Raw genomic sequence first — 12,460 nt, forward strand, 5'->3', positions numbered from 1 at the left:
GAAAAATACATTTAAAAATTCTGTTCTTTTCCTTACTGGTCGTCCATCACACTATCAGGGCTGTGAGACGTTCCCAGTTAGGACCTGCTTTTAGCACTGTCATGTATCCAGCCTTGCAGTCAGTCTCAAATCTCATGCTAATTAATGTCATTTTCAGCATTGTCAATGAGTGATGGAGTTTTCTTTAGGGACACTGAGTTTGCTTTTTGTAAGTCCTTCTGGAGAATGGCATTTATGCTTTCAGGAACATTCAGAATAATAAAAAAATAGCTTTGACTGAGCTTTGAAGCTGTGAGGTGCTGGGGGGGGGGGAGGTGGTTACCAGAGTGAAGTATATCTTATCGTAATAGTCTAATTATTAATTAGGAATTAAAGGAAAAGCTTTTATATTTTTGATATTTAAAAATAACCACTATACCATTATGTAAAAAAAACACTTGAACAATGTTTGTGGTAATGATTGTATGCATTTTTAACTTTTTCATATCATTGTTTTTTATATATGTGTATATCTGATGAGTGTGACTAGTTTTTGGAGCCGTAATAATCATGCCTGTCAATTACATGGATTTTTTAGGGGAGGGATTTCTGTGTCTGCTAATGGTCGATGACTCTAGGGTCGGGCGACTAACAGATAATCTCTTTGTATTACATATTCGTCCCCTTCCCGTAATCTGTAGCCGGCGCGGTGCGGACACCGTGGGCAGAGGGGCCGACCGATACAATCGCAGCTGCCCCCGTGTGCGCTCTGCCCGGTAAACAAACAGCTCAAGCCTGGCATGCCCATTCCGACAGCGCGGCTCCAACCTTTCCCCATCCTCCGGAGTTTATTAATACGTGGGGGTCAAATTTATACAGGGCCAGCACTGTGCGTGCCCACATCCTGGCGCCACGCTTCTCAGATGTAACTTTGCCGTAGCCGAAGACAGTGTTTGTCCTCAGCCTCCGTGGAGAGCTCGGCGCCGTGGGTCGGTAAGTACGCCGCCTCCTCCCCTGCTTGCAAGCTTTCGCAGCCGGAGTCTCTTGCATCACCGGTCACCGTGGATTCAAGGCAAAGACAAACCAGGCAGGGGGTGGAAAGGTCTAGAGGAAGCCAGAAGGATGTTTGAAATGGCCCCTCTTGGGGAAAGAGTGTGGAGGGAGGGGGAGTTTTGGTTTAAACGGTTGACGGTGCGTGATTAGACTGCGAGGAGCTGGCGGCCAGGTGGAAAAAGCAGCCCCACAGGAAGGAGGCGGGCGGGGGGGGGGGGGTGACAGCGGGTCCCAGCTAGAGTATGTGCCGGTGAATAATGAGAGCTCGTTTCTGTTCCCCGTGCCGGCAGCCGCGGCCCCGCTGGCCCTGGCCCGTGGGACCCTGCTCCGTGCCGCGCGTGAGCCCCTCCTTGACTTCCTCGCCTCGCGCTCAGGGTTTCGGGGCCGCCTCCCGCCGACGGGGCACGCCGCGAGCACCTTCCCGCGACTGCTAATTAGCTCGCATTCATGCCCGCGATGCCTGTGATAGCGGAGGCTTTTCCGTGAGCATCCTCGCCATCGAACACTTGCGAGGAACGTGCCGACTGACTTCTTGTTCTGCAAGGAGAAATTTTTATTGCTTTGTGTTCCAGCGCTTTTTGAAATGTGAATTTCTATTCACTTTTCTGTGGCTTTGTTCCTTAAAGCGGGGGATGTTTATTTTCTGGGGGGGCAGGACCTAAAAAAAAATCCTGTGCGATCTAATTTGTGTAAGGAAAGATTATTAGATGTAGGATGTGTGGTAATTAAATATCACCACTCTCATTAAAAAGATAATTAGCTATCAAAAAGCATGAAGACCGCCTATGTCCGTCTTCCTCAGCCAGTGATCTGTAAAATACGTCGTTAATGCTAATACCGTGTAATTGCATGCCAGTTGCCATCACGTTTTTAAAACAGAATCAGTCTTAGATTATTTTGTTTCCCTCCTTACTTTACCTTTCAGTACGATCTGCCACACCTTTTTATTGTGCGTGGTCTTTACTCCGTCGCTACTCACGCCAATGCTGGCTTTAGCCACGTCTGTTATATCTGCTTCCTGCAGTGCTGATGCATTTCAATTCTAATGGCCCTGCAGGTTAATTAAGGCGATGGGGCAGGTACGGCGCCTTCGGTGCGGTCACGCTGTGGAGGAACGCTGAGGTGTGAAAACCACGACGACCCGACCGCTCTGCGGCTTTAGTTAGGCTGCCTCGTAAACACTTTCATTTGTTAACGTCAGACTCCGAGTGCACAAAACTATGCATGAAGCCAGTGTAAACTGTAATCAATTTATCCTTGACTTGATTTAATCAAAGCTGGCAAAGAATGGGCCCCAGTAAGTGAAATGGAGTCACACAGCGTGTTCCAAATTCTTTCGTTCTTTCGTTTTCCGTGTTTTAGAATGTATTGCTTTAATGATCAGAGATCATTTACATTTTAATATACCTTCTTCTGCAGGTTTTATGTAGCTCAAAACCTTTAACTGACCCAATTTGTCTATCGATTGAAATTTTGTCTGTCGGGGGGGTGGCATAAAAGGCGGCACTTTAAGCTTTCCCGCTATCTGATTGCATAAGGGCGTCTGAGCGCACCTAGGATTAGGGATTACGTGAGAACGAAATGTCATTAAACAGGATATTTTTACTCTAAATATGAAATCGCTATTTAAGCTGTATGATATCCTGGCACCACACCAGCAGAATGTGCCTAGAAATTATTCTGTTGTAACGTGATTTTATTGATTCGCTTAAAAAAAAAAAAAAAATCGCACATTTCTTCGCTTGTAAAAGAGGATATTCGGGAGTCTCACATAATGTTTATGACTTTTTCCAGCCATTCTAAGACTTATTTAGAGGTTGTATTATATTTGCTCTGTATGTTGTTCTTATATATTTTTAACATATGGTGGTATGCAGAGTGACTTTTCAGGCTAGTACAATTTGCACATTAATAGACTGTTGACTGTATAATTCAGTTGAAGTGCCTTTTCTAACAGTAATGCCAGGCCTCCATTGTCGGCATTTAATTGCAGCTTTTATGTCATGGCTCTCCATCCTGAACCGCTACGCTACCTGCGTCACATTCCGTTTTCCGTCCAGGCAGACGGGCGCTAAACGCCGCGCAATCCACAGCTTCGGCGAGCGGCACAGCTGTTCCGCTTTCAGTCCCCGAAGCTTCCAAATGAATCACTTAGCTTACTCACACACCAGAGGCGACACATCACTCTGAAAATCGGGTATCAGGAGGGGGCCATTTTCTCACTGGCTATAACAGATTGATCAACATGTTTTCCTATTTTCCCTCTGTGGTATCTTCTACCGACTGGGCCCGCTGTCATTCTCTCATTCCCAGTGGAGCCGTACAGAAGTAACCAGTACCTTAGTGGCAGTATCAGCTGATACAAACACAGTGAACAGCAGGTCGAGACGATGTAGTCCATGGAGGTTTGTTCTTCCTTTATCTCCACATGTCTGATTCTGACGCGAAAAGTCACTTGAAATATTTGTAATAGTGATGAAATTCAGTATTCAAATGAAGGTCATCACATCAGCCTTGTGAGACTTCCTGAGCTGGGGTGGAGAGGGGGGGGGGGCCCTGGAGCTCATCCCAGACTGCCAGGGTACGGCATGGACAGGATGCTTGTTCGTCGCAGGACACACACACACACATCCATACTCTCTGGGTACTTTACGGACATCAGTTAGCCTAAGTGCCTTGTCTTTGGACATGCAGGAAACCAACACAACACTGGGAGCAAATGCAAACTGTGCGCTCGCAGGCCGTCGGCGTATGCAGGCCGTCGGCGTATGCAGGCCGTCGGCGTATGCAGGCCGTCGGCGTATGCAGGCCGTCGGCGTATGCAGGCCGTCGGCGTATGCAGGCCGTCCCCAGGTCACAAAGGAGATCCAGTGCCTAAGGCTGTCTTTAAGTCGCATTTGTAGGTAATTCAGAATAATAACACAGTGTATAATATCAATAATAAAAATAACAAGCCTACAGTGATTTAAAAGAAGTAACTACATACTGTACTGTACCTCAAGCCACGCCAATGTTTTCATGAGTGTCATGAAGCAGTGCACACCATCATTATTATGAATAATGTATGTAACTCAATGTTATTTATTTATATATATATATATATACACACACACACACACACACACACACACCCTGACATATATATCAAGGTGTATGATTGCAGCAAAGCTTGATCTCATTGATCTCAGAAGGTATATTGAATAGTCCTAATAATAGACAGGCCTTTAATAAACTGTAAGCACAGACTCAAGCATAGACGGCAACATGATGATCCTGCAGAAATGAAGGATGCCGTTTTAAAAAAAATAAATAAAATCCGAGCCAGTGTCTACATATGTGAAAACTGTATGAGATGCATTCAAGCTCCATGTTTCCATATCTGGACTCGCATCTTGGCGCAGGGGTGTGATGCAGCGCTTGGCGTCACGTCTCAATATGTTGTGCTCTATTAGAGATCACACGTGTTGGTTACTCACTTATGAATTTGTTAAGTCACCACAGTGCCTGTTAGTCAACAGTTACTGATTCATTCTGGGAGTCTGTTTATTTTTCCTCCACTTCACAGTTAAAGGTGTTCGATTTCTCTTTCATTCTCTTCGCGTAATATCCGATCAAATGAGCCACTTTGTTTAGATGACATCTACTGCCACGTGACTCTTTGTGGACAAGTACTACAAGTGTAAGTGTCCAACATGGGCCTGTTTTTTTTTTTTTGCAGAAACGGGGCAACGTGAAACTTCTCTGGCTTCATTCACTGAACACACAACACAAAGTACTGTCCACATAACGTTGCGGTTAGATAATGCGCTGGCGGATGAATGATTTCTGTTTATTTTCTTTGCGTAGGAGTGGCACTGTGTATTAGTCAAACCTCTTTTTGTGAAACTGTAAGCAACTTGCATAATTAACCAGATGCATAAACCACTTTTAATAGAGATGTAATTATTTAAACCCTTGTTTTGTGTCGGTCACCAGCATGAAATTTACGTGTATAAAGCACGAGGGAACCAAGACAGCATTGTGTACTGTGTGCGAATACAAAGACAACATTCTCAATAGAGAAGAATCGTGTTGCAGTATTAATGGCCTTTCTAAACTAGACACTTTCTTCTACGATCCATTCACCATTTGTAATTGTTATTTCTCAATAGATGTATATTTTCCCCCTATTTATCTTTTTAAGATTATAAGCAAGCAAGTGTGGAAAATTCTTCCTTTTCAGCTAAGTGCATGTTCGCACGGAATCGCTAATATCGCCTCGTAGATGTTGACTTTGGTGAGACGTTGTTAATGGACAACTTCATTATCCAGCATTACTATGGAAACTGTTCATTCTACCTTTTTCCAAGACTTCCCGTTAAAAGCGGGAGCCTTGAAAGGAAGCAGCTTTTCACCCATTCAGGGCTGATGGCAGCGGGGGATGCGTGGTTAACTCAAATGAGGGTACGAGTTATTGTTTCGCTTCACTTTCGGAAGTGTGCTGCACGCTGGTGCTGAAGCGGAGAGACAACGTGGAATTAGCAGGCTGTAAGAAACCTTTGTCGTCGCTGTACACTCGTTGTTCTTGCCTTCTGTGGAAAGATTGGCCGGAATTGCGAGCCTCCTCAAGCAGGAAGTCTTACGTTAGCTTAAATCGACCCCTCAAACGGACCACCCAGTAATGTATTAAATAGCCTTCTTTTAAAAGGACTTTAAATAATATTAGCAACTGGTGATATAACTGATATATTACATTTGGATACACGTGTCTCCACATGACAGGGTTTGAGTTACGTTACAGTTGAGTTAAAGTTTGAGTAACTGGAGAACATACTGGCACACAAAGACTTATGGATTAGTGGCAACAGTGCCTAGTACAAAAATCTGAGACGTGAGCTTTGGTCTGTCACATCAAAAATGGCTCTTGCTCTGAAGAGACACCCGAAATGCTTGGAAAGGGGTGGGTGAATATGGGTGAACCCGATGCCAATGTGCTTTACTGGAAGGGAAAAAAAGCCCACGAAGACTGGAGCACTTAGTGCCTGGGACCATTTTTACAGCTCAGCATCGATGCAAAACTGCCAAAAATGCTTTTACTCATCAAACGGCCGCAGCATGTGACTGTACCCTGCGCGTCCAGGACAATCAAAAGCATATGTCTGTGCTCAGAAGACTGATGTGCTCTGCCATAGTCTGCAGATGCACGACTCCTTTGCTATAGGTGCGGTGTGCTGTTTGCTCAGTGTACTGGAGATGTGATGCCGCGTGGCTGTTATTTCACGCCTGCGTAATTTACCGCATTTCTGCCACTTGTGAACAATATCCTGTTCCCTGATCACACACGAGAGCCCGTGACCATTCCACCGTTTTGGAATGCATGATCCCCAACCTCATGCAGTACTTTTATTAAATATATTAATCTTAACTTGATATTGTGCTTGAAATTGACTGTCTGTTACGTAATGGAGTACTTTTACGGAAATGATTAATAATACGACTGTCTTTTCATAAACCCTCATGCTGATAAACTCATAAATTAAAAATTAAGTATTTATTGTACTTATTACAAACTGTAAGACAGCTAGCTGAAATATCTATTTGTAAATAGTGCATTTAATAATTAGTTGCTGAATGACATGGTGTGGACAGTTTTATTACCAGGCAGCACTGACTTATGCAAAGGAATTGCCCCCAGTCAAGCTTACTGGGTTACTGCATAAGGGAAAATGCGTCATGAGGTTTAACATTTTGACTGGGCTTGACAGCTGAAAGTTAGTACCTCCAGAGTGTTTATATACTGTATTATGGAACATTTGTTTCTTAGAAACAGGAAGAGAAACACTTGTTAGAATTTATTATTATTGTAGAAACTGTTTTTTTTTTCTTAGATGGGCTTTAATTCCATGTAATTACTTGCCATTTTTGTATTATGTGCTATAAACTGCCTAAACCTTTGGATGGAAAGCAGACCAATAGGGATTTCACCTTTTTCTGTATCTCTAAAATGAACTGAAGACCCTAACTGGTGTTCGGTGTGAGCGAATCTTTGCAATCCTTCTACCGTCCTTTCGGAGCTATTTCGGGTGGTATGTCACTCCACGGGTTAAGAGTCCTGTAATTGGAAGGTCGTGGGTTCAAATCCTGTTTCTGCCACAGCGATACCACTGTTGGGCCCTTCGGTAAACTCTTAATCCCAACTGCTCTAGGGGTTCCCTACACACTGTGTGGGTTTCTCATGGAGAGAGAGATGAGATTTGCAAAACCTATCCAATTTCCCCATGGGGAAAGTGTAAAATTACATATAAAAAAAAAAAACACTTTTTCCGTCATTCAGTTTTGAAGGCCATAAGGTACTATAAAGTTAGTAAAGGAAATCGGCCATAGGTACAAGCCCAGAAAACAGGGATCTACTTTTTCCACACTTTCACTTCCTTGTTGACCGGAATATTCCAAGGATCGTCTTCTCACATCCGTAATGAGCGAAACCTTCCCTTCGTCTTGTTTGAGATACGTTTTATTTAACGTCATATCGTATGCGATGGTTTGGAAAACAGTTCTCATTTAGCGAGTATTCTCTTCCCCTCGATTGCCTGTCTCATCAAGTTAATTATCCTCACTTGATTACTGTGTTTCTTTAGTCCTTTCAATCAGCAAACAAGATAGTTGTGGATTGAGTTTTTCTTTTTTTTGAAAGAAAAAAAAAAACATTAGAAAGTAGCAGCATTAAATTTCCAGACCGTTTCCACCAATATATCGAGTGGTATCATAAATCTCATCATTTGTCAATCAGTAAACTGCAGAAAAGAAATTTTGGCAAACCGGGTGATTTATCTGCCCTTTTCCTGCCTTGTTGCTGTATGCACTAGAATTTCCCCTAGGATCAATAAAGCTTATCTTATCTTAAACCACCAGAACCACACACACCAGAAATATGCTATTCCCAAGTTGCTGACGGAAGGTACTGAAAAATAAATAACTTCGTAATAATATTTTTAATAACATTATTTTTCTTATTGCTTCCAGACAGACCTATGTTTTATATTAATAGTTAAAAGTAGAGTGCGGGGTCCCTGCTGACTTGGCTACTGTTTGCTGTTCTCACTTAGCTTAAGGACTCCATGGTACGGATGATTTTGCCACTTCTTGTTTATTGAGCATTGTCTGTTCAGATTCCTTGCTACATTTGTACTGAACGCTAGTATGCCTCGTTCCAATGCCAAGCATGTCCACATCTGTAGTTGTGTCACCTGTTTGTTCGCGTAATTCTGAGACTGTGTAAGGGCCGCAGACGGATAAATGGAAGCGAGTCTCCTCATCTAAAAAATTGGCTGTGCGGTATATAGCTACAAAGTGTAAGTGGCTGGTGCCGATTATATTAAACTGAATGCCGTAGGGAACTGTTGCACGTGACACTTGGCATTTTAGTCTAAACACCAAGCTGCCGTTGGCTCCTCAGAGACACGTCCTTAGATGTGGAATCTTCTAACCATTTATCCTGATCAGGCTTATAGGAGGTGCAGAATGTGCAGATCCTGGACACCACGGGGACACATACATATACACATTACGACTAGTTAGCCTAACTGTAAATCTTTGGACTGCAGGAAGAAACTTGCACAATGTGGGTAGAATTGTTCAAGAATTACAAAAAGAAATTCTGGAACGTTATAAGTAAATGATTGGGACCGATGTTGCTATGGTAATAACAATTCAAACTGTCAGTTCCACACCAAGTGAGAATCAACTTGCTGGTGGCTGATGTAAATGAGTTTTTCTCTGACTAATGTTTCATTGACCTTGATGGCAAGAGTTAAATCTGCCTTTGAAGGCACTCTTGCACAGAGATGATTTATGACCATTTGGTCTCCTTCTCCTGTAGGAAATAAATCACAGGATAGCGGGATTGCAGAGATGGAAGAGCTTCCCGTCCCACAGAATATCAAAATAAACAACATCACGTGTGACTCCTTCAAGATATCCTGGGACATGGACTCTAAAGCCAAGGAGCGCATCACGCATTACTTCATCGATCTCAACAAGAAGGAGAACAAGAACTCAAATAAATTCAAACACAAGGTAGGCCTCTTGGGAGGGAATTTCAATATGGCTGCCTTTGCTTAATCAGTGACGTTCATACCAGTTGTTTGACTTGTGTCTGAGTTTTTAATAGCAGCTCAAAATTTTATTCCTATGGCTGGGTATTTACCTATTGCATAACAGCATTATTGTAAATATTTGGTTTAAAAACTACAGAGACTTAAAAAGAGAAAAAAATTACAAAAGATATTGAAAGATTCGGCCTTTTCTCTTAAAAAACATTCTTAATTCAGTGGTCTGCGAGTGCATAATGCTTCTTTCTGCAGATCAAAAATGGGAGTTAGAAACAGAGAAATGCAGATTTAAAAATTTTTTAAATCTGTGCCTTCAAAGGACACAACAGAAAGTAATTTTCATAAGGCTGCTCTTCTCTCCTGACTAAAAGCTACAGAAAAACTCCCTGCCCCATAAAGCATTTTCAACACACAGAGTTAAATCTACATTCTGCACTTTGTACACAATATGAATTTTTTTTTTTTATAGAAATAAGTATCATCCAAGACTCATTTTAATCACCTGATTAATATACGTGAGATGCAACTGGACATCATATTTCTGTATAAAAAGTAAATTACCTGTAGGTGGAATGTAAATAATATAAATTTAGAAGTACTGAAAATTCATGCTTAGTTTATGTATGAATTCTGTTATCTATGGAAACAAGATGGATCCTGGACTGGGAAAAAAAACTTTAAATTAGCGAGAGCGTGAAAAATGTTTGAAAAGAAAATTTTCTGTCAAATTCTAATGGGACAAAATGAGTAAGAGAAACCCCCAAATAAGACAGAAGATGCTTCAGTAGCGAATAGAGAAATGCCGTTTATCAAGGTTTATGAAAAACTAACTGTTCTCCAGAAACTTTACTTAAACTGGCATAAGTAAGAGCTCAAAAACACGCTAAGGTAATTAACCTGTCAACTGTCAACTTCCCACTTCATTCATTTTAATGTTTTTTTTCCTTCTGGTTTGAAGAAAGATCCTTGAACCACTCAGCCTTGATTCCCTGCCTAGCTATACAAGCAATTATTTTACTTGTGTAACTCCTGGTTCCGAACGTGTTTTCTCTGTCTGTCTGTGAGCGTGATTTAGAATTAGAAAACAGTAGCGTGTTCTGAGACGACGCGGATTACTTCACGTAGCTTTTCGTCCCCATCTGCGTGCACCCTGCTTTGTGGTATTATACTCTCCTTTGTGGCAGGTGGTGGCTTATTGAAATGATGTTAGCTTAATCAGTGTCCCTCTAATGTGGGACCAGCGCCACAAATTCTTAAGCCTGGATAAAAAAATGAAGGAAGGAGGTTCTAGATTTTTAAAGGTGTCTTTAGCGGCCCCTACAGGTCTGGCAGAATCCTACAACGCGGTAGCGTTTAGCCGGCCCGGCCTTCACCGTCTGTCCCCTCTTCGTAGGACGTCCCGACAAAGCTGGTGGCCAAGGCTGTCCCTCTTCCCATGACCGTCCGGGGGCACTGGTTCCTGAGCCCACGCACCGAGTACACTGTGGCCGTCCAGACGGCTGCCAAGCAGAGTGACGGAGACTACGCCGTTTCGGAGTGGAGTGAGATCATTGAGTTCTGCACTGCCGGTGAGGGGGGGGGGGGCGTGCAGGGTGGGGGCTCCATGCAGGCTGAACATATGCCAGAGGGTTGGTGAGAAAAGACAGGATGTAGCATTTAAATCAGAAGTGCCAAATAAAGCCCGTAGAGTACAGAGTACAGCGGCTTTAGCTCGAACATCCACTGTAAATTACCCGATCGGCTGATATTGTTGCGATTTTTTTTTTGTTTTAAATGACAGACAGCATCCAATAAACCCAGTGATCTTTCATGCACACGCACTGGGGTAGCTACGCAGAGCTGCCGCGCAAGCAGCGTAATTTAGAATCAGAGTAGCTAAGCCAGGGAAATCAGCTAGAACGAAAACAACGTACACACACTGTCCATCCAAGAACAGAGCATAACCACACGTGGTTTTAATCATGTGCTGGCAGAAAGTGTCTCAGGCAGGGCAAACCCAGGTAAAGGTTTAACATTCAAATTCACCTCTCCCAAAAGTAAATGATACCAATGTCTTATACCCATGTCTTAATATGTCATGTTTGACTGTCTTGTGATGTTTATCATCTTTATCTGTAACACTTTACTTGAGGGAGCACAATGTAGTAGACTATACTCCTACTTAATATATTAATTGACCAAAAAACTAAGTGTTAGTTATATACTGATCTCGTGTTTGTTTGTCATTAATCAGTCATAACGGTTCATGTATTTGTCAGTTATATTTGTTTATGATTTGTACTTGAGTAGTGAGTTAATACAGTAATATTTTAATACAGTAATATTTATTAATCTTATCATTTCTTGTATGACCCATGTGTTGTAGAGCTGAAGATGCCAATGAAGACACTTTGGCTTAAACTTTGAAATGAAGTCTGTTCCGGGAAAAGCCTAAAATGTGGTTCTCTCTGCTGGCAGATTACTCCACGGTCCATCTCACGCAGTTGCTAGAGAAGGCCGAGGTGATCGCGGGGAGGATGCTGAAGTTCTCCGTGTTTTATCGCAACCAGCAGAAGGAGTACTTTGACCATGCCAGGTGGGTAGTCTTACAGGAGCGCTGGGGAAGAGTGTGTAGGGCTGTCTTTCAATTTGGGGAAATGTTCCCCTGCTTATTGATGTTCGCTTTTAAACATCGGCCAGGGATCTGATGAAATGTAATTTAGCCCTCAAGGCCAGTTGCGGATATGGGGTTATTTGATTACTCGGTGTGTTATATGAGGGCGGTGCAAACTCGGCCAAGTGATTCTGCTTCATTTTGCTAATCCTCTGTCTGATTACATTAATTAAACAGATACCATGATTACCAGGATCACTGTGACTCTGGTATTACAGAGGACATAAAAAGGAAAAATGTCAGTCTGCACAGCGCTATAAATCACCGCTGATCATCAAAATAGAACGTCCAAACAAAAAAATTGTTTAATTTCTGTATATTATAAAGAAATATGAACCGCATCAAACATTGTTTCGTAACAACAAACTTCTATTTGTTCTTAGTCACTTGGCTTTTTCTGGCACAAATCAGCTGCTTCTTGTGTAGACAGGATGTTTTCAAATCTGCATGAAACTGTCTGGGGGAAAAAAATAGCAACCGGCTTCTCATGACAAGACAGAATAGTCGCACTCCTTATACGTGAATCTGGGAGAGCGAGCCAGGGTTACAGCACTAGGAAGCTAATATCTGCACTCTGCCGGGGAAGACTGATGTAGTTTTCTTCCAATTACCTTCCCAAAACACACACACAATTGTCTAGTCTGACTGTTCCCTGTCACAGCCCACAAGGTAAAATGAATGTGGG

The 12,460-nt window shown here is 42.5% G+C and overlaps 1 protein-coding gene across 3 annotated transcripts in view; it reads left to right on the forward strand.

Annotated features, from left to right (window-relative positions):
• Window positions 1-12,460, forward strand: part of phyhiplb (phytanoyl-CoA 2-hydroxylase interacting protein-like b) — a 33,731-nt gene that overhangs the window by 18,566 nt on the left and 2,705 nt on the right. For 2 of the 3 annotated variants that reach the window (XM_072703896.1, XM_072703894.1), the window contains exons 2-4: window positions 8,891-9,087; window positions 10,516-10,690; window positions 11,580-11,697. In XM_072703896.1, coding sequence (XP_072559997.1) covers window positions 8,923-9,087; window positions 10,516-10,690; window positions 11,580-11,697 — 458 coding nt within the window. In that variant the 5' untranslated portion in view covers window positions 8,891-8,922. Of the gene's footprint in view, window positions 1-716; window positions 973-8,890; window positions 9,088-10,515; window positions 10,691-11,579; window positions 11,698-12,460 lie in introns of those variants that run through there. The other variant, XM_072703895.1, reaches the window with a different exon arrangement.

This window comes from Paramormyrops kingsleyae, chromosome 20 (assembly GCF_048594095.1).
Source record: "Paramormyrops kingsleyae isolate MSU_618 chromosome 20, PKINGS_0.4, whole genome shotgun sequence".
In the NCBI taxonomy this organism is placed as follows: Eukaryota; Metazoa; Chordata; class Actinopteri; order Osteoglossiformes; family Mormyridae; genus Paramormyrops; species Paramormyrops kingsleyae.